Source organism: Trichoplusia ni, chromosome 21 (assembly GCF_003590095.1).
Source record: "Trichoplusia ni isolate ovarian cell line Hi5 chromosome 21, tn1, whole genome shotgun sequence".
Classification (NCBI taxonomy): domain Eukaryota; kingdom Metazoa; phylum Arthropoda; class Insecta; order Lepidoptera; family Noctuidae; genus Trichoplusia; species Trichoplusia ni.
The window spans coordinates 3,083,158-3,105,831 of record NC_039498.1 but is presented as its reverse complement, the minus strand read 5'-3'; the positions used below and the strand labels follow the sequence as shown (position 1 = coordinate 3,105,831).

The 22,674-nt window shown below is 37.0% G+C and overlaps 1 protein-coding gene across 7 annotated transcripts in view; it reads right to left on the bottom strand.

The window, feature by feature from the left end:
• Positions 1 to 20,845, bottom strand: part of LOC113504291 (protein furry) — a 110,037-nt gene extending 89,192 nt beyond the window's left edge. For 3 of the 7 annotated variants that reach the window (XM_026886530.1, XM_026886533.1, XM_026886532.1), the window contains exons 1-25: positions 20,604 to 20,845; positions 18,469 to 18,513; positions 18,282 to 18,386; positions 17,911 to 18,129; positions 17,460 to 17,611; positions 16,871 to 17,070; positions 16,548 to 16,763; positions 15,401 to 15,524; positions 14,724 to 14,945; positions 13,986 to 14,220; positions 13,275 to 13,896; positions 13,013 to 13,196; positions 12,375 to 12,580; positions 11,655 to 11,854; positions 11,418 to 11,491; positions 11,187 to 11,308; positions 10,865 to 10,952; positions 10,680 to 10,771; positions 9,222 to 9,353; positions 6,109 to 6,276; positions 5,575 to 5,724; positions 5,151 to 5,314; positions 4,671 to 4,828; positions 3,787 to 3,897; positions 3,295 to 3,449 (exon numbers count right to left, since the gene is read on the bottom strand). In XM_026886530.1, coding sequence (XP_026742331.1) covers positions 3,295 to 3,449; positions 3,787 to 3,897; positions 4,671 to 4,828; positions 5,151 to 5,314; positions 5,575 to 5,724; positions 6,109 to 6,276; positions 9,222 to 9,353; positions 10,680 to 10,771; positions 10,865 to 10,952; positions 11,187 to 11,308; positions 11,418 to 11,491; positions 11,655 to 11,854; positions 12,375 to 12,580; positions 13,013 to 13,196; positions 13,275 to 13,896; positions 13,986 to 14,220; positions 14,724 to 14,945; positions 15,401 to 15,524; positions 16,548 to 16,763; positions 16,871 to 17,070; positions 17,460 to 17,611; positions 17,911 to 18,129; positions 18,282 to 18,351 — 4,064 coding nt within the window. In that variant the 5' untranslated portion in view covers positions 18,352 to 18,386; positions 18,469 to 18,513; positions 20,604 to 20,845. The remainder of the gene's footprint in view (positions 1 to 3,294; positions 3,450 to 3,786; positions 3,898 to 4,670; positions 4,829 to 5,150; positions 5,315 to 5,574; positions 5,725 to 6,108; positions 6,277 to 9,221; positions 9,354 to 10,679; positions 10,772 to 10,864; positions 10,953 to 11,186; positions 11,309 to 11,417; positions 11,492 to 11,654; positions 11,855 to 12,374; positions 12,581 to 13,012; positions 13,197 to 13,274; positions 13,897 to 13,985; positions 14,221 to 14,723; positions 14,946 to 15,400; positions 15,525 to 16,547; positions 16,764 to 16,870; positions 17,071 to 17,459; positions 17,612 to 17,910; positions 18,130 to 18,281; positions 18,387 to 18,468; positions 18,514 to 20,603) is intronic. The other 4 variants (XM_026886536.1, XM_026886537.1, XM_026886531.1 and 1 more) reach the window with 3 other exon arrangements.
• Positions 20,846 to 22,674: the final 1,829 nt, after the last annotated feature.

The following is a 22,674-nucleotide window of genomic DNA, read 5'->3' as shown; positions in this document are numbered from 1 at the left end:
GTCTAACTGCTCAACTAGACTAGTAATTGTGGTTTAATTAGAAAAATAGCTACATAATATAAAAATATGACCTTCAATATTGATGTAGGAAGGTTAGTAATACTGCCTAATCTAGGTAGACCATAATTTTACGTATTGTTAACCGTAGAGCTAGGTTCATCTAGTTCTAGGCAAAAGAACTAGCAAAGAAAAGGTGTAATACCGAAGCAGTCTTCCTATTGGCCTAACGAACAAGCTAAGACATTGAAACAACGCGACGTTGTATTAGGTATTTTTACAATTTGAACGAAATTTTTTTTTTTTTTTGGAACGGAGGTGGCGTTGGACTTTAAATGAAAGAATCAAAATGTTTATCGAGATTGTGTGTAGCGCGTTGTTACTAGCTTACTTATCCCCAGAAACAATTATACATATATATTATGTAGTTAAGGGAAAGTTTCATATCAGTTACCATTTTTCTTTAATTACCTTCACTAATGTTGTAAAGCGGAAAAGTTTGAACGCGACAATTAAAAGGCCAAAATCAGTAGATAAAAAATATCGGGCAGGGTTAGAAAGCTCATTTATTGAGAAAGGCAAAATAATACATACCGTTACACTTTGGATTAATATGAGCAGAGCAGAAATTAAGTGGAGCAGTAAATAATAATATGTTACAAAAATTGGGAGAAATGCCGTGCAATCTAAAACTATTAATCAGATTTTAATACCCACGCGGACGAAATCGCGCGCAGTTTATAATAGATAAAAAAAAACCAATATAAATTGACGTTCCATACGACAATTTTGAAATCAAATACGATTCCTTCGTTATTAGTAGTTATCCTAGATCATCTCATGTCTAACTAAAACAAAGCGTGAAAACAATTGAGAAACTTACTAACGAAAGGTTTGAGAAAATGTTAATCACTAAATAAGGGTTACTAGAGATACCTATTAGTGCTGGTCGTGCTTAATGCAGAAACTCATAGCTGCTAAAACAGCATTCTTTTTAATAAATATTTCTTAAAGTAGTGAGTAAGAATAGTGTTTATCATGTTTCAATACGTCCATAACGAGTTATGTAACTTTCGACGGGAATCGGAAGCCTAAGCGAAGCGATAACTGTATGGGGATTTATTTAGTTGAGTACATCATTTTACTCTCTCGTATTTATCGGGATTGCACGACTAGTTTTGGACCAAACCGGAGAACTTTTTTTTTTTTTTAGACCAAACCGGAGACCTTAACAATGAGGTGATGCGGCGGATGCGGCTTCAGTATACACTATAGGTCCAGCGATACTTTACATGACACGCAATATAAAAATAACTAGTTGAAATACCTGAAGGCATTTCTAGAAAGTCTAGCATAATAATCGCAGGCAAAACCAGTCTTTCGCTACTGGTAATAACCGCAAATAAGAAGGCGACTTATTGTTTTCGATGCAATCATTGCAAATAAAAAAGTGAATATACAAGTTAAATATATGAATCGAAACATAGAAGACATTTGAAAATGAAAACCTAAAAATGTTTAGCCAGAATGTCTTGCATCCAAAGACAAAAACTGTTTTAAGAAATAGCAAGTTCTTGATATCAGTTGATTAAGCTCTGCTGTAATCGTAAGTATAAATTTAAAGATGTGTAATATTTAAATCTAAAAGATCTTCCTAAATTGTTTTCTTGATATTAGGCATAATCTAAATTAATTAAAGAGTAATATAAAATAAGAAGATTATCCGTCATTAAATAAAAACTACTCGGAAATACTCGAATATACTTAATAGGAACGAATGTCAGACTATTACACGCTAAATGAAACGTCGAAATCGGTCTACCGAGTCCCTCATTCAGAAAAATCACAAATAAAAATTCATACATACGAATGGAAAACCTCACCGTTTGAAGTCCCTATTCTAGACTATTCCTATTCTTATTGTAACTCCTATTAAGAGCTCATACACTTTGCATACAATTTTAGAACTATAAATCAAAGGGATGTTTAGGAATTCGCTGAAAAACACCGTAGCGACATCAGTTATGCATATTATTACGAAGCAATCCGTATTAAAATTACGACTTATCGGTTTTAATAGTCTTCTAAATCTATTAGGATCATTACACTTGTGAAAGCAAATCTAACGAATACGATTACTTTCTAATCACAATTATCACCGAAATCTTATCCTGGAATTATTCACAATCATGTATCACAAAAGTGTTTGCACCACAATTTAATCGAAAACATGAGCGCTTTGCAAGTTAAAGACAAGTTCGTAATAACGACCCTACGCTCTCTAAAACATTAACCCTCAATCATTTCAACCCTAACACCGCGAAATACCTAGATATCGATGACTAATAAGTACTCCAGAACCCTCGCTCTACCCAGTGCCCTAATAACCCAGACACGTCAGGTGACCGCTTAAACGAAAGGGTTGTTACTATGGTTATGGCAACACGTATTAGGTTATAAATCCGTTTGATTTTCCTACGAGTCACAAGTCAGTTCATAAATCAAAACTTGAACATGGGACAGGGAGCGACATCTATCTCAAAGAATTAAGCAACTAATGCGCGAACATTCGTCACACTGGCTCCATCTATCAGGTTGAACAAAACAGAGTTGTGTCGGGTAGAGTTGGAGCGTATTGACGTTTGTCGACAACCCTTCGGAGCGCCATCTATTACAATTTTACAATCTTTTAATCAGCGCCATCTGGTTTTGTTTTTTATTTAGCGTGGCACCGAAGTCCAAACCGGGCATCCAAAAAGGATGCATATAAGTTTCTATATTAGGTAAGTATTACTTATAAGCTGATTTATAACCAACTGATGATGAAGTAAAGAACTAATGTGCAATTAGTTCTTTGCAATCATTGCAAAATTACAAAGTTTTTACTTTAATTTTTTCGCCTTTGATCTTTGTTGTTAGGACAATTCAAATAGGAATCCATGTTGGATTTTTGATACGCGATTTCTAGCGTTTTAAAAGCTTTTCATATAAATTATCACTTGTCGAGACGTGTTTGTCAATGAATCAACTCTCCTTGCCATGTTTTATTGAAATTCGATGATAAAGTCTATGATATCATTAAATAGAGTGAATTACAAACATTACTAACAATTCAGAATACTATTTTGATTTCATTTATTGTTTGTTATAACCTCTGCCGCCAGCATGACCACTGCTATAGGACTAAATGTTACAACCTACCTCAAGCGGATGCGGTTTGACATATTTTGGAACAATATTGTGCTGTATTCTTCTCAGCCGCCACACCGCTACCTACAAGTGGTAAAGTAAACTCACCGAGCGCTGAATATAGTGGCCAGAGCCATAAAGCATCCGTCGGCGACCCGCGGCGTGCCTGTGAAGCACTTGTCTACCGTCCAGTCCAGCAGGGGACCGATGTCCGGGTTGCAGTCCAGCAGTAGGACTATCGTCTCTCGAGCCAACTCGTATATCTGTTGCAACATTGTTTATATAAGTCACATTGTTTATAAAGATAAAGACAGGGTTTTACTTTCTATGATGAAGGTTAACTTATTTTTTGGGTGCCGATTACATAAATTGATTTAAGAATAATATTTAGATGAACAAAGTAGCTTTAAACTTTTCATTGTCAGTCGTCATATCTGGTATGACATATTCGTATGTGGTAAATCATAGATTTTGGTATATTAGGTAGACACCATTCTCGCATTACATTACTTTTAAAGAATTAAACTAGTTTTAGGTTACCGGCATTTATCAATGATGCAGTATTTACATGTATTACAATGCTATAATAATGTGGCATACCTTATCGTTGGTGGAGGAAAGCATTTCGCTCAGCCAGGGGTAGAGAGAGCCATCTTCAGCCAGCGCACTTGGAGCGAAGCACGGCCCGCAGCACACCAGGGCACTCATGGCCTACAGACAACATGACGACATATAGTTTTAACATAACTTTAACCTCACTTCCACACATATTCTCACGACACGTATTCACTTAGTTCAACTGTACGTGCGCTCTGGCGAGCACACGAGTGTTAAGTGCGACAACCCGACTTCCCCTACCACTTAACTCGCCCGTTATTCGAGCACACCACATCACTCGCCCCCTACCCTAATGCAGATAATGTTCGCCCGGTCCTCCCCCACCCATGTCTGTACGGGGAAAGTTGCCGCAGTAAGGAGAAAACCTGCATCGGGAATTCAATACGAAGAGCAACAGGTTTGAGCTCGTTCTCAGCTTGCTGAACTAAGGCACGATAGGAATCGTAAAAATACGGTGCAAAAACGATCGGAATGCAAGGTATCCCGAAAAAGTAAAGCAATATCTAAAGTTGAAGAACAATTTCCATCTAATCAATCAATTGCTACTTTAATCCCTTTAAGTAGCACTAAAATCGTGCGACTATTTGTGATTCCAACTCCATAGGAAAACCGCGTAATGATTCATATGTTACAGGTTCGAGTCAGGTTACAATACAGGTCCAGAGTGTAATATTGCAAAAATATCCGTCTATTTTTCCTCTGTTGTTATCATATTATGAGAATATAAATTATCTGTACGATTAATCACAAATCTATAGATGACAGTGCGACTAGTACTATACTAAAAGCGTACTGTATCATTTTGTGTCAATACTTTTCTACACTATATTATTTAAAAAAACATCTACAGTGATAATCAAACTTACTCTAAGAGCGGACAAATTAAGCCTGTCATCGTTCTCGGGTTGCGTGGGCTGTGGGACTAGCGAGCCGAGATGCTTGGCGAGTGGCCCGCACCAGCCCGAGAACAGCGAGAACAAGCTCCGGAGCAGCTCTTTCTTCATCAGAGACCCGTACATCTCCACTGGTAAATAAGACACACTTTATTCATACACATTTCGGACAAATTTCTTTAAGATGCATTGACATCCGCAATCATTAAATTTATGTACAAGTCCTTTTCTGTGTAGGATTTTAAATGTTTATCAGTATTTTGCCACATTTTTGAATTCTTAAAATTTGGTCAAGAATGCAATGTTGCGTTTGGTGTAAGTTTTGTGATCAATCCGTGACATTCATCTTAATTAGATCCGAGTTTACAGAAATTGGGCTAAGACAGATGATTGTGGTTGCAAGTATTAGAGGCAAGGCCAGTTTCTGTCTTCAGGTACGTGTTGAATACTTACAGGAGAAGCTCTTGATGAGTTCAGTGACGAAGTCAGCGAATGTGATGCGTTGCTCGCGCGCGGCGGGCGCGTCCTTCTCGGCCTCCACCTCAAGGCACTGGCGTACGCCGTCCAAGTACTCCGTCAGCGTGGGGTGTAAGCTTCCGCCTTCCAACGCGAACGCACTAAAGACAACAAGTAATTTAGTGTTAAAATGAATAAATTTACCGTTTATTTAGTGTGTTCTTGCATACATAAATAAAGCGGAGAGGAAGATTCTTGCAATACCGTGCACCTAGAGTCCTTACTGTAACGTTTTTAAAGCGCATGGAATACTTGAAATTTAAACTTTAGATATTTTATCGACCTTTCCAGATAAAACTTACTGAGTAATACGTGAGTCCTTGGAAAGTGGAATTCTTTCAAAACGGTGTCAAGTACTCACCTGTTCGCGAAGGTTTTCTTCTGTGCGATCAGCAACAGCATCTTGTTGAGGTGCAGTCTGAGTGCGTCACGACGTCGACGCCGGCGCATGTTCTCTTGCTTACGGTCCACAGCCTCCCGGAGAAGGGGGAGTAGTTCCTCCATTAAATCTCTGCACAAGACATATTGGCATCTTTAAGAAAAACTGTCAATTTTATAATCGAAATTAAAGTTAACAATACAAAATCATTATTAGCTGATTAAAATGATTAGGTAGGACCAACATACTACAAAATGTATAATTGTTTTAATCAATCAATTATTTTTTTAGGGATAGAAATGAAATTTCAAATAAAGAGTGGGGGTTTGGTAAACTTAAATATTTCTTTTATTATTTGTGACATTGAAAAGTATCTCATTATTACTGGTCGTTTGCAATGCATTTCTAAAATATTAATGATACAAGATATGATAAAGACAGCTTATTCCGCGTCTATTGAGCATCGTTCTTGCATAAGACATGACGACAGTTTTGTTATTGTATTATAGTTGTTACTTTAGCGAGTCGGGGTTGATGTTCCCGCAGGCGGCTACGGCGGCGTCGCGCACTTCGGGCACCTCGCAGCGCGCGAGCGGCACCGCCAGCTTGTGCAGCGAGCCCGGCGACGCCTGAGCCCCGCGGGCCTCGCCGCCGCTGCGCTCGCTCAGCGAGTCCGGGGACGAGCTACGCATACCATACTCACTATAAACTCAACAAGCATATGGCAATGTTAGATCATATAAATCCTAATCAATGTTTAATATTGTTACTCGAAATTGGACTTTAAACTATTACTATAAGACAAAGTTTAAAAAGGGAGATTTTTGGTTAATATTATGTTGATGTTTGAAAAAATTCAAAATTCACTTGTTGGATATAATAAAAACTGATAATTAAAAGTAATTAAAAGAGGAAATTATTTACACTAAACGTAATCATAATCTAATAACAAAACTAAAGCTTACTTGAACACATCTAATACTATAAAAGCATGTACAAATAATATCGGGGCAACAATATAAAGAAGCGTTAACACCATAAAATAATAATGACGTCACCAACAAAGCGTTGCGAATGACAACAGGAATGATGGAACACACACATTTGTACAACTTATTAAAATCACGTTATTATTGTACAACACGAACGTGTTGAACAACGTTGTAACATTTGCTTGTAATGGCCACTTCTTAATCATTTTACAAACAAGCTCAATTTAAAAATGAGAATATCATGTAATTATTTATTTCAAAATTGGTCTATTAGTAAACAGATTAAATGAGGAGAATTCTTGAGAGATACCCAACCAAGAATACATGGGTCGCAGCTTCTGACAAACAAATGTTACAGACATGGTTTACTCCAATGATGAGATAGAACTTTTACCCATTAACAATTTTGTTACACAATTAAACATATTTACGATGTTTTGAGTACCGATAACAACATAAAAATGGGCAGATTACTTTCAGATGAACATAAAGATGAGACGGACACCTACTTCTACACTTGCGTGGTAACTAACTTTTTCATATATCTAATCTGATTATTACCTTACAGATGCAACTGGCTAAACATGCCAACAGTTCTATATGCAAACTGAACTAATAAAACCTACTTGTTTTAAACATACAATAATTTGAATGCTGCCGGGTGTACCTGTTTGTATATGGAGCGTGTTCGTGTACCAGCAGTACATTTGTGATGACGAGTATTTATATATCATGTTCTCACAGTGTATATACAGGTACAGATAAATTGGTAAATCGTTAGATTTGTAAGAATTGGTATTTATAGCAACGAATGATGTGGAACCATATTTGAAGTGAAAATATCTTCGGCAATGAATAATGGAGTGCTTCAATAACGCGCTTTCATCACAAATGACAACTACCATCACGTCACGTCACGATTTGTTTAGCATGAACAGGACAGTAGGGGGCGTCAGAACATATACAGTCAGAGCTAAAGTAATATTACCCCCACAGTGTCTCCGGACACGCAGAAAGGAAAAGCGCACTGTCGGGGCAAAAAATGTTATATACAGACATCATTAAATATAGTAATAACACAGCAGCCGCCGAGCCTTGTACTGTCACAACGAGAATTTGACTACTTCGGTAAGACAAAAGGACTTGAGGACACAGGTTATGGAGCTAGATACCTGTACTACCTATACCAACACATAAATGTAACAGCTGGAATAATTTCAATTAATCTAGATCTCTGTTAAGAAGACACTTCAGGATTGCGTTTCGTATTGAATTTTACAAAGAAGAAGACAAGGATTTTTTAAGAAATAAAATTCTCACGAAAGCGAATTCAAAAGAAACAAATACACCAATATGTAATTGTAGTGAAATTCTGAAAACGATTATTTAAAAAAATACCTTAACCGACAACTAACTATATAAAAAAGGAACGTCACTGTAGTTTTGGGCTAAACCAACAAAATGCTGGCGATGTCAAAATAAACTTAAATATTGGGTCGAATCTATTCAAACCTATGTTATTAATACTTCTTTGTAAACAGGTATTATCGACACGAAACTAAAATTTATCGTAAAAAGTATATTCCATAACACTTTGCTAAAAACCAAGACCTTTGCCAATTTTAACTACTCTCCAGTCGAAATTAGTATTTAAGTCTAGTACAATAAAAAATATATTCTTAAATAAATGACTATCGACACTAGACACTACGAGATAAGAAACAAAGAAAATCACCGATTAATTTTATATGTTAATGCATAAACAAACTTTACACTTAAGAACTCCTATGAATTATTAAAAGCTCGGAATCACTCTTTGTAGGTCACTTTTCATCGGCTGCTTGTAACGCAGTGGCAATGTATGGGATGACCATCCCGACCATTCTGCCATCATCCCAGAACTTAATCTAAAGTATGAAGATTTAATCTATCGAAAGAAACTAACTATATCTAAGCACTATGTTATGATTCTTATATCTATTGATCCTCGCAAGCTGTTAACTGTGATTTGCGTCTAAACTAAACGTCATTCATATTAGACAGTTTCCACATGTTGTGATGTTGTCAATAACAAACATAAAACATAACGCTACATGTTATATACGCATGTATGGTCGTGACGTGTGATCTGTGTACAATGCAACGGAACCACCTGCCACCAACATGTCGGCACACACAGTCTGACTAGCGCAGACTGGTCGTCGCCCACCACGCCGACCTCTCGGTCCAATGTCGTATGGAATGCGCTAGCTGTGCATTTACCTAGGCGTGATTGATGAGCGATGAGAGCTACAGTGACCTTACAATAGATATGTTACACACTCGAAAAGGCCACTGCTTCTATTACCCACCATGAATAAATGGTGTGTGTCGATTCCACCCTGAACATCGTAATTAGCGCTCGAGTAAGAGATGTTTAATATTGAAAGAAGTAATTCGCTAAAAACATTACAAAGTTAGGAAAAGTACAACAACCACTAGGCGTGCGGCTAAAGACAGATGCTTGGAAATTGATAGCTATAGAATATTGTGCACCGATCGGAAGATATAAAGAGATCTGAGCGATGGAACCGACACAACAATGTTGTTATGAACAAAATCGAATGCGACGTGCACATAGCGAGCGTCAATGGCCACCTCGTTCGTTTGTGTTGTCTGTGCGCGCGCGCATAGCTCAAGGGCAGCGTGAAGAAGCCGCCGGGCGCGTTGAGGCTCTCGCTCGACGAGCTCAGCGTGGCCAGGCCGACCCACCCCTCCGCCTCAGTGCTACTGGACAGACACACGCCGCTAGTTCCCTGGCCTCAACTGCTCTACCTCATTCTGTCTCCTCTCCCCACTCCCACTACCATCCACTCTCCACGCTCACCGCGCACCCGCTCTTCTACACCCACCCCGCTTCGGATACAAACTATGAACTCGTGTTTTCGTATGTGTTCTTAAATATATTTATTGACTACTTACAAAAATACCATCAAAACTTTATAAGATACTTATTTTGACATAACATTAATCATTACTTTAATGAAATTACAGCTAGTCAGTTATTAACTAATTTGTGCTACGCATTGAATATTATTTATCCTGGCTTTAGTATTGAACCAAATAATAATATTTGTTACCAGGCACCATACAATAATTTTTTACAATGTGCGATATTAATAAAACTAAAATATAAGATTGGGTGGTAGAGAGGGTAAATCGTGTTCGTTATCTAGGTAGTTTGGAAACTAACACGTAGGTACAGTTGGTATGTATATCGGTCCAAATCTCTGTACCATTTTACTTTAACAATCTAAGATCGGTAAATAAAAAGTAGGAAATATGAGTATAGGTACGAAAGACTTGGACGCTCAGTAACTACGGTCGTGACTGTTCGTGTTAGGAGTAGGTTGTTCAGGTTCGCATGCGTCACAGCGAGCAGACTCTGTGTAGGGAGCGTGTCTCCCGGAGCGCGGAGCGTCCTACTCACAAACGAATGTAACATGTTCAATAGTCCGCGCGGAACGCACCGGTCAGGGGATGGCGCCGCCGACATAGAACTCATATAACTCGTGAATACTATTCAAATATATCAGGTATAATTATGGTATAAAGAAAATACACTTTAATGTTTAAATATCTGATAGAGCATGCCATTTTAAACAAATACTTTTTAAGTTCATCTAATCTAGAAGAGAAAATACTTTGCATTATCGTGTGTACATCGGCGACGCCAGTTGTCACTAAACAACATTTTGTAGCGAAAGAATTTGGACAATAGGCAAAATCAACTGTCTATTAAGTTTGCACATATAAATATACTTTACTTTACATAAATATGGAATTTAATGCCAATCAATACATTTCGAAACAAAAATTGAACATATCAAGCCAATTTGCTACGGAATAAGTAATTGTATATATCATTTTTATTTTACGACAATATTTTGTCAATGTCGAGGTACACTGATCAAAGCAAAGCTGCTTTTAGTATTAAGAAAACAAAAATAATTATTTTTAATTTCAATGGAGAAAGTAGCAATGTGTGTTGACCAGTGTCTTCGGCACTGACTTTACGAGCTATGGGATAGAAGTGCGAGTGACTAATTATCGTACCTCAGACTGAGATCGGGGCTAGCGCATCGTATGACCGGGCTGGGCACTGCCGGCACAACTAAATAGGCCATAGTCATATAGTATTTCCACACCTGAAACACGCCACAAATATATCAACATGATAAAACATCTTAAATATTTCAAATATTTACATCAGAAATATTATGGATGAAGTTCGAACTCACTTGCATGTATCCGTCTCGTTCTTTCTCCGGTTTCCGCGGCAACGCCGGGGTACGTGAGAGGAGTGAAGCTCGATTGTCATTGACAGGCCTGAAAAGTTGTCATTAAATAGACTGCGGTCAGCAGAGCAAGAAGGCGAACTCAGTCGGTTCACAAAATGCCATAATGATGTAGTGTAAACGACATCTAGAATATCGCTATTAAACTTGTTCTTCAGCGGATTTCCTGTATTCAATTCATTTTCAAACTAGTAAAAGTAACAGTGTTCGTGGACATTTTAAACTATACAAGATTACTCAAAAGAAAATAGTTACTAGTACTTACGCTGGTTCTATGATTGTAAATAGTGCATGTATCCTGGCGTGCAGGATGGGCCAAGCTTGGAGTATTGTGGAGGGACACCGCGCCGGAACGCGACTGCGCTCTAACAGCCCGAATAAGATCACCTAAAATAAAACAAGCATTGAGTTAATACACTTGGTGTACAATTTCAAATAAATTCATTGTTGTCTATTGATAGTTCGGAGTAGAACAAATCGATGTAACGTTGATTACCTCCCAAGGATCGGCGCCGTTTGAAGAACTTCCACTCCAGCTGTTCTTTGTTGACGTTTCATCGTGTTGGATACCTGTAAACAGTAGAACAAGCGTTACGTTGATATATCCTATCAATAGATTAAAAATCAGGAGAATTTTTCAGTGCACAATATTCATAGAAACAATTCATTTCAACAATTAACAATACTTTAACGGAATGAACATGAACATTTTCCTGGTGAACTTGAATCTTACCAGCAGTCCATACGGCATGATTTCGCTCGGCGATCCAGACCAGGTCTGGCTGGCCGGCCGCTAGTATCGCCTGCTTTTCGGCTGGTGGCAACAGCGGCAAGCACTTCTCCGCGAAGTGGGGCACGTGAGCGTCTGCCGCGTCTATCAGAGCTGGCTCGTCGCGGGTCAGTTGTAGCTTCTCGAGTAGGTATTTGGCTTCCCTGAAATATCAGTAGTCTCGGATACAGAATTGTATTGTAAATAAACAAAAGAGCAAACGATAAAAACAGAAATTGTGAATAAAGATGGAGAGATGAATACGGAAGATTTTTTCTTTGTCAACTATAAGAATCAAGATCAGTTTGGAACAACACAACTTCTGCTGGATATAATACTCGGTCTATAAGTAGGTAAAGAAAACTTAATTTCACATATAAAATTTATAACTATCCCAATAATATTGGTCGACCACAATACCAAGCAAATGAAACGATAAAGTTAAGGCTTTTAGGGAAGACTTCCATACATTTTAACTATTGTGATCTTGACAGCATAGTCAGGCAAATTCTTAAACGTATTTATAGTAAACGAAAAACGGAAATAAAGTTTGGAATAATAAATAGGTATATTCTTAATGATATAACCAGTTATTGATTTGGTGTGACATCCTGAGAGTCGGAGAATTCGAAAAAAGCTTTTTCCAGGAACGTTACTATAACCAGTTGATTGTTAAATCCAGACCTGAGTACATGCACAGCCAGCCTCCTGGGGTAGGACTTGCACTGACACAGCATGACAAGTCCCAGCGCCTCCGCGCCGCGGATGACCGACGCTAGCGGCTCCTGCTTGGTGGGCACTCCGCTCGCTGTTGGCTCGCCATTCTTCCAGCTAGTCAGTAACTGCAGCAGCATTCGTAAGCCGTTCTCTACTAGTTGTGGTGATGTGTCCTGGGAAAATTAGTGTATTATTAATAGGTTACATGCAATATTGTGAAGTTTGTTTTTCGGAAAAGGGTAGAAGAAAACTGAGATGAGAAATGTTTTTTGCACTTGTTTTGTCTGTGCCAATTTCCTGATTTATTGTTGCTTAACTTCGGTGATCGGACGATGTAAATTGTTGCATTGAATGTCTTATACGGCCGGACTAGATTTCACATCCGAAATACAAACTAAGCCTAATGCGCCTTTATAAGTACCTATGTGTGATAGTATAGTAATAAGTATTAATTGCTTGGGAATTAAGCACATACATTTTATTACAGCAACTTCAATTAATCTTCATCAAATGTCATTACATCTAGCTTTATTAAACATATGTGATTATTTACCAACATAATCATGATGTAGAAGCTATCAAACTGCAAAAAAAAATGTTCTTACCTGTACTTCTTTAGCTAAGAACTGTGTGAAGCCAGCCAAGACATCTTGTCGCCACTCGGGAAAATCCACAATTAGTGTTTGAAGGCTCTGGAATGATAGTCCTCGCAGCTCCTCGTCCATGTGAACCGTCAAACGACTCAACAGGTCAACAAGCTCACTGGAACCCATGCCTTCGGGGATCAGTCTGTAGAAAGGCAAAACATTAGTCAACTCAATTAAACAATATTCAACGCTATTTGAATGAACTGTTGATAACACTTACCTTGGTATAGCAGCAACGCAGGTCCGGAACAAATCGATTCTCGGTTTCCTCTCCCCTGTGTTGATCTCTTGCTCTTTGGTAACATTTTGTGTATTTGTAAGCATCAGCGGTCTGCCGTAGTGCGCGTCTAGAGCTCTCAATATCTCCACTAACACTCGCCGCACGTACGGAAAATACGGGCTCATGCCAATGGACCGCGCAGTCTCATCAGTCAACATTTTGTTCAAGAAAGTTTTCTTGACCCTCAGAGTATTTCCCGATGGTAAGGTTCCTGACGTCCTGGGCATCGGAGGCTCTCCTTCTTTCTGCTGCAAACTGTCAGCCACAACGAGGAAAGCTCGGAGACCTATCGACATTCTTTCCGGGGTCAATATAATCTTTATAGGCCTTCCCACCATGAGCAGGTCAAATACGATTTCTCGCATCGCGAAATCCAGACGTTCTTGGGCGATAAATTGTATGATCTTTACGAATATGTTGAGTGGCATGTCACGTGGGACCACTCCTTTGGAGCCTTTCGGGAACAATGAGTTGACGATGCTCTGTAGTCGCGACTGAGTTGCAGAGTTGCTTTCACATTTGATTCTTATCATGTAGACCCAGAGAAGACGGTACAGGGATTCTGTGGGATATTAACGTGATAAAGAAACTCACATGATAAATAAAACGGTTTTTCATTGTGAAATTACAATATAATTTAATATAACTTACCAAGAGCCACCCTACACATTTTAGGATCCCTGTTCTTGAGATGCGACAGACACATAGCGAGGAAGCAATGCCAGTTAGCAAGGAAGAACTGCTTCTGCGAGACGCACAGCAGGCAGGTGACGAGCGGGAACAGCGCCAGCCGGTGTTTGGACTTGGTGCTGGCGTCCAGCGTGTGGCTGTACAGCATCTCCACAAAGTTCTTCAGGCAAGGGACGTTCACTTCATTCTTGACAGTCTGTTATTAAAGAAGAGAATTATTACAGACAACAACGAAAGACCATGAACATTATGGCTAATGTAATCAAATCATAAAATATAACTTATTAGTGAAACGAATAAATGACTTTAAAAACAAGGATTCTGCAAAAACATGTTGTAAACATCTAATCATCATAAAAGTTTTAAATAAAGCATTTTTGGCAGTTTAAAATTAAATTTTGTTAATTGACTACCATCTGATCTAAATTTAAAGTATTTCATCAATCAATTTCAATTTAGGCAAACGAGGAAGTGGACAAAGGACTTTCCCAACTAGGCAGTTGCCTTTCAACTTCTAGGCCAAGCCAACTTATTTTTAGGTCATCGGGCCGATGACCTTTTTTACATCTATATCGCTGGTATATTATTAGATAGAGTCACAAGACAACCCTTAAATCAGTTATAATAACTTTAAACCAAGACACGTATACATTTGTATAAAATTTTCTACTAATTTCAATTTGAAGAACAGATACTCACAGCAGCTACAGGCACGAGTATCTCAACGAAGAGTCCAGCGAGGGCGTGCCTGATGTCCTTGTCCTTGACTTCGAGGAAGTACTGCGCGCACTCCTGCAGGAACTGGAACGACGCTTCGAACTCCTCGATGGGCACCATCTTCACGCGGAAGAACTTCATGCCCATGAGGAGCGAGATGATGCTCTGCGTCGTGTGCGGCGACGGCTCGCGGCTTTTTAGCTCCTGTTGGTGAAAACAAATAATACTATTTATATGAATAATTATTATTTTAGATAGACTTATTGAAAGCATGTGACTTTTAATTTGTTTGTTCCTTCAAACGGTCTTCTTGGTCTATTTAAAGTTCAATAACAAACTTATCAAAGGGCTTAAAATAATGCGTTTTTAGTGTTGCAAAGCAAAGATACAAAATGTGTGTAAAATACAAAATGTGTGTATTTTACACACATTTTGTATCTTTATGTAAATATATGTTATTTCGTTCTGACAGATGAACATCTAAAATTAACTAAAACACTGAACAAAATTCTTATTAAGTGAGATCTACATAGATCCAGGCCGAAGTTAAGACTGAACAAAGTACTAATTTTGATGCTTTCAAAAAATTATAATATTTTAAGAGATGGGGTTATTGTAACAACTGGGTTCGGATTAAAATATAAAGCGACCAACAATACCTTGAGTTCAGCTGTAAAGCGCTTCCTGACCGAGGCAAAGCGAGACTGCGCGAGCACGGCAATCACTTCGGCGTACAGGTCCGCGATTAGGTGAACATTCGCCGCGTTTGGGTTCGACTGTAGTCTGACAAAATATAACAAACAAACATAAAGTTTTAAAGCATCTATTGATTATAAAAAATATATGAAGATTTTCCTCATACATAACGAACTTACGATAACAATATCGCGGAAAACCTTTGTCGACGATCGCGGAACAAAACCATTATCCCTAACGTGAGACACGAGACTGAAAAAATATATTTATACCTAAACATAACACAATATAAAATAAATAACTTTATAGAAGTAAGACTGTTTTATTATTCTTTTTTTTAGCTAAAGTATAAAACGGAGTGTTTAATTGAGCGAAATTTACTTAAACGAAGAAAAGACATATTGAAGGAATAAATGAAAATACAAAAAAATTAGGCGCTATCAATCGTAACCTGAAATGCCAGATTCCATTACGTAACATGACGTTGTGGGGTGCATCAAGAGTGATGCGTTCACGAACGAATCGTATTTGTCACTAAAACACGTTTAAAACGAATAATTCTTGTAATGCTTTAGGTACTCTTGCATACACAGTAACTCAATACAGCGTCATTTATCGATCGATTAACACTAATGAGTTCTTCGCCTCTGATGTAAACGATATTTGTATGGGTTCACTTCTTATACTCCATGCAATTCTTAATGTTTCTTTAAGTTGGCAATTAAGTGAAGTGCTATCTATCTAGGCTATTTTACTAAGTGATTGGATATTAAAAAGAAACTTTAATAACTGAAATAACATTAAAAGTCACTCAATGTACTTTGAATTAATATTGGTGTCCGTAATTGATGCATGAAATAATTTAAAGTAGGTCTAAAACAAATGCAATGATAACAAAATACCTATTAATAATAGAGTGCGAGTTTTATGTAAAATAACCACAAAATAACAGCAGGATAAAATCGATCGCTGCTTACATCACACACGACACTTACATCACATTAGTGTGAAGTGGTTCAGAACAGATAAGTCTAAAGTCACGTCAGTCACACTTACTATGACTCTCAGCTCAGAAATAGAACAATAGATCACATAAAAATCGGTATTTACCCTTCTTTATAATTAAAACGTTTGAAAGCCACATTCTCAATGTATTGCACGAGATCTTCGTGGCCGGGGTGGAAGGGCAGCTGCTTCAGCACCTCGATGAGCGCTAGACAGAAGAGAAACTCCACCGCCAGATCTCGGCGCTCGGCTTGCAGCTCCTCACAACTGCGCTCTACCGTCTCCGTGCCAGCTCCGCTGCCAGACACTATGTAGATAATACTGCAAGCAAAGACCACCATTCATAAAAAAGAGCATAAAACAGATAAATTGAAAATTGCGCACTTGAATTTTGAAATTAGAGAAAAACTGCAACATTTTGTCCTTACCTTTTGTTACGAAGGTCCTGGTGTGGTTTCTTAGCCTGTTCGCTAAGTTGGGGCGAGTCAGCCATTTGTCGCTCTAGCCAGCCGAACAAGGCTCGCAGCAGTGAAGGCAAGCAATGTTCTGCTACTGTTCCAAAGGCTTGAAGGATCTGGTCAAGTTGGGGATCCTCCCCACGCTGTAGGGTTTTAGCTAATGGTTTTTCCTGAAAAGATTTTATGGTTAGATTTGTAACAAAGACTGAAAGACAATGTAACTCGACACTTATGAAATGTCAATGAACACCATCTGAATCTTTTGTCTCAAGTCTGAACTAGTGTCAAATTCAAATATATGCCCATATATCAATCCAGTTACAGCAACAGCTCTCTACCTACAATGCAACATTTGACCTAAATACAAGTTTTGTGGACAGACTAGAATGGGTATATTGACCCGATGAAATCAGTATTAAAATAATTCAGATGTGAAATATGAAAAGTTGGTGAAATCGGTATTAAACAAATTTTATTATTGGCTGGGTTCTAGTTAAGGGTTGCGAGGTAATTGAAGCAGTTAGTAACACCATAAATAGAATAAAAATGAATTTCGTACCAGTGGTTCAGCCATGACAGCTTCCATTTTCCTTTCTGCTTGTACTGTGAACTCTGTGAAGAGTAGCCTCATGACATACTCGCCAGGACGTAAGTCGGAGTCGGCAGCTGGGACTGATGGGCCCTTGTGCGGACCCCATGGCAGCATTGAGCCTAGTTACAAAAACCAAAAAATATTTACCTTCTAATTATGAGGCTACACATTTATCACATTGCACGTCAAACTTTGTTCAGACACTGAAGAACACTGGTGTATTCAACAAGGCAAGAATAAAAGTATGCAAATAGCCAAATTTGATCTCCATCATTCAAATTCACATTTACAATAGAGTCAAAAATAGTCCCGAATGTTGAAGGATATTCAAATTTAGTTAGTCATTGTATTGTATTGAGCCAGTTTTTTTTAATATAGGATATTGTTGGCAAAGATATTATGTTTCTGATAAACATACCTCTGCTAGACATAAATGAAGAGACAGTGGACCCGACTGCCCTCCAGTCGGCTATTGGTGGCATGGCCCTCTCGTGCTGGGTATTCGTATGCTCAGCAAACGAGCTGTCGCTGTTTACAGGATTCACATCACCTTCGTGCCGGACTTCAGATAGAACACTACCCTCTGATTCTGCTTCACTGGATACCATTGATGATGGAGCCTCTTCTGTACCTGAAGCTATAGCAATAATATTTAAAAATATGTTTAAATTTTGGAATCTATCATTGTAGGTATTAAGTATAGGTTGATGATGAAGACACATTATGAAAGTCCAAGCGTATTTTTTTTTTGTTTTAGACAATTTATTAACAGAGAGATGTTAAACACACCTGACATATCTTCAGGATGACCATCTGATGGGGCAGTGCCCAGAGAGTCTGTTTCCTCTGATGTCATCATATTGAATTATTTCCTTTTTCCGCTGCTCTATATTACTATAAACATAGAACAAAGTGTTAGCATACATTTGTCATATCCACACATAACAATGTACATGCACAAACATTAAATTTTTACCTTCTTTTACTTCAATGACAATGATCCCATCTTCTCTCATCATTCCTAAAACAAAACACTCGGTTGTTGTATCTTTTATGTTAATTTTTACCATTATATTGTATTTGCAATAAAATGTACTTAATTTTTGTACACTTATCTAAATGTCACAAAACAATGGTTTCAACAAAATAATGATTATAAAAAAGCACACCGCCTAACTATGGTAATTTAACAAGAATGAAATGATACACATTGCAATGCAAAATAAATGACAGTCGCATGAGCAGGCAAAAGCAATGAATTATATTCTACATGTAAAACATATATGACATACTAAAAACTTATTGCACAACTTTACTCATCAGGAAAACAGATAAAAAAACAAAATTTGTCACTCTGTTGTGAGTAAAGCAATAAAATTGTGACTATGAATAAAAATTTCCATCTGAATTGATCAGAGTGTTCACTGTTCAATAAAATTTCATGATACCACTCTAATATATTAGAGAGACAATCGCCTTGCAATCAATTGTATTGAGTTTCAGCTTTGAGCTTGCACAACACATGTCATGTACTATATATATACAATATACATGTAGTAGTGTAACACTAATGTGATAAATGATGTGCAACAAACACATGCAAACCAAACTATGTACCCACACAATCAGATAAGTGTTCCTTTATAATGATATCTATACAGGGGACAGGCAATGTGCAAATAGGACACAACTTCCAGTTTATATTCCATTGTAAGGCAACTTATCATATGTAGCTATATGACATTGGTTGAATAAATCTAAGCAGATCTAAATGGTTTGTTTTTAAAAACAGTACATAAATTAAAAGATGAATTTTATTTTTTTCTGCTTATTCAAAATCTGAGTATATATTTCTGTATTTAAAATTCTCTTAATACAGTTGGTAGTTTATGAATTAATTTAAAAACCAAATCTGGGGTTTAAATTATAAACATGAACATTACAGAATAAAAAAATTGACTAAATGTTTTAAAATGCAATTTGCAGTAGAGGGTAGAAATTTTATAAATATGCCATAGTTTCTTGCTACATAATGGTATGTCAGTGGTTGGTTATCTTAGTATTAAGTTATGTTTCTGTGTTGCTTTTGGAAATATAATGGCATTCACTTTTAGAATAAAACTATTTAAAAAATGTAAGTAATAAACTATTGGTAAAAGTATGAAAACATTAAATGATTTGTTTTTTAACAACACAAGAGGCCAAAATAAACCTTTTTAATATTTGGAATATATGAGGATATTCACAGCAATTTTATTTGAAGTTACTGTCTGATTACAATATTGTAATAATAAAGGTACAGAGTAAGAGACAGGCATAAATCAATCACACACCAGAATCAAGGAAAAGATACAATTACATAATGATTCTAAGGACTTAAAAAGGTGATACTCACAAGAAATTCAATATGAAGAAAACTTATAAGTATACAATGAGTATTATGTCTATTGTTGTCTAGTGTGCACACATGCATGAAACTAATACTACATCAGTTTTCTATGCCAACATTATCTGGTTATGATGTATGTTCTGTGTGTCTTGAAACAGATTTAAAATATAAAATTTAGAAGTGGTGTGAGCTTAGGCATGCTCCTGGGACTTTATTTATGACTGAAGACTACACAGCCCTGTTGACAGTCAGGCAGCTAAATCAAACATAACTTCATAGATTCAATTTGATCACCAGAAGCTTTTATTTTAAATAGGTTATTTTTAGCTTTGCTTCAAACGCGATTTCTATTCGAAAATTTGGGTAATACACATATAAAAGTCAAGTAGGGGGTAAAATGTTAAAAAATAGAGATAAATTCTTCTAAATATCATCTTATATAATACAGATTCTCGTAAACAAACAAACCGGTGCTAAAAACTGATTTTTCACGTTTGAACGGAGAAGTATTAGCAAATTAAACACTAAACAATGAGTAATACAGTATCAGATGACACATGCATTGCAAATTTTCAACATAGGTATCAACTACGGTAAGTATAATGTTGAGGCAGGTTAGTTTCACAAGATACAAATCTGTGCAAAGTTTTTAATGCTCATCGAATCTACAATATTAAAATCCTACGTTACAAACAAGACCAAATAGAACCAGTAAAAGTTACCTTTAAGCTGTAATGCGTCAATTAATTACAGTTACGACACATAACCCCATAACACAGCTGATATCTACAACCGCTAAAATAGGTAGCCCGTTTTACTAAACTTGATTGAAAACAGAAATCCGATAATAATAATCTCAATCACGCAGACCTTAGCAAATTAACTTTTTGACATTTTGCTTTACTAATTTATGTACTATGCAACCAAAAGTGATAACCACTTTTAACTTTACCGTTTTAGAGGTTTTCGCGTCAACGTAAATTGATCGATTTATATTGTCTATGGCGGATGGTATTGCGTTCCATTCTACGTAATACAAAACACCGTTATAATTTCAACAAGCACGCTAAGTAGATTTTTGAATACAGTTAACATTTTTGAGTGCGTCATACTCTCTATCACTTAGATTTTGTACTAATATAACGTTGTAGTATCATATTTTAAGAAAAAATCTTTCAATTATTTGCATTGTGCTGATTTTATTCAAACTCTAAATTATTTGTAAACCTTTGCAGGGCGTTACTGGCGTCGTTTACTTTATTAGCTATAATTCAAAAGACTAATAGGTAGTATATTAAGTATAATTTTATTCGAAATGTAGTTTTGAAATTATTAACCAAACTCTGTTTTTCTAAAATGTTTTTTTTCCTCTATCTATAAACATCTATTTTTATCTGTTTGTAAAAGAAGTACATGACATGTTTATCAAGTTAATGTTTCAGCTGAAATAATAATTATATATTGAAAACTTTCAAAACCCTTCATTATTTATATTCTTATGGCATCAAAGATCAAAGTAAAAACTGATTATCAGGAATATGAAAATGTCCATGGAATAGCTTCCGTACAGGATTTTTTGATTGTGTAGCAGTGTTAAGTAAAGCAGAAAAAAAGAAAGCTAGCAAACTGAAAAGCGGAGGTACCAAAGGGATATTATAAGTAGGTTTTCTAGTTGTAGTACCAAAATAAAAGTACGACGTCAAATGTTTGTTCTCAAATATTGTCTCAAATGTATTATCCCGTCGAAATAAATATCCTCAATGTCAGATATATCTACAATTTACCATTTACCCGTAAAACAGAACAACAGAACGACGTGACGTATTTTAAACCATGTTTCCTTTGGATGTGACGTCAAACGTCTTTATTGATTTGAGGGATACGTAACATAATCAAAACGATCAGTACCTAGGTAGTTAGCATTAGACCTATATGACCTTTGACCCTTCAACTATGCGAACTGCGTAAAATTTAACTTTAATTTTTTATGCGACAAACATCAAACTTGATTGTACCCATGGTGCACCGTAGGTAAATATGAGGTTTTACCTACTATGTCTTATAATATAGGCCTTTGTACAGTCGTGAGACAACGCCAGGCTGGTAGCTATCATTAATTATGCATAAATCCACAACAAAGAAAGGTGCACGAGTTCGCATGAAAAAAAAACATTTGTCCAGTAGCGAATTTTGTTTTCCTATGTGTAAAAATTGTCGTATATTCTAACAGTTAGCAATCAAGACCTACTTCGAAAAATGCGGATTATTGTCGTTTGCACACCTTTTTTTTTGGTGCTCATAAAAACGCGTATAGAAGTCGTTATGGATATCCATGTTCTAGGAGAAGAAATCGGCCAGTGTCAGACTCTTACTGACTAAACCTGAACCACTTCGCAGTCTCCCGCATCCGATCCGTGTATGGAAATCCATCATGCAGCGGCTGAGGAGCTACCTTCCACCAGGGCAAAAATTCCGCTATTTACAATATCCGATGAATGACACTTTTCGTATTTTCTTCAGCAATTTTCAACATACTATTTGAAAATTGAGTACGGGGCGGAACACTCACGGTCAAAACAATTAATATACAATTATTGTGTTGCCAAAATACTTAGGAGTATTATACGATTATTTTCAAAAATACTCGAATTTCCATTCATTTGTAGGCCATTGTAAATAGCAGATAGATGCCCTAGTCATGCGACTTACCGGCACTAAGTAATATTATTGCGGGTGAGGAGATACAGCTCAACACCGTGTATGGAACTGCGAAGCTTCAACAGCCATAATAAA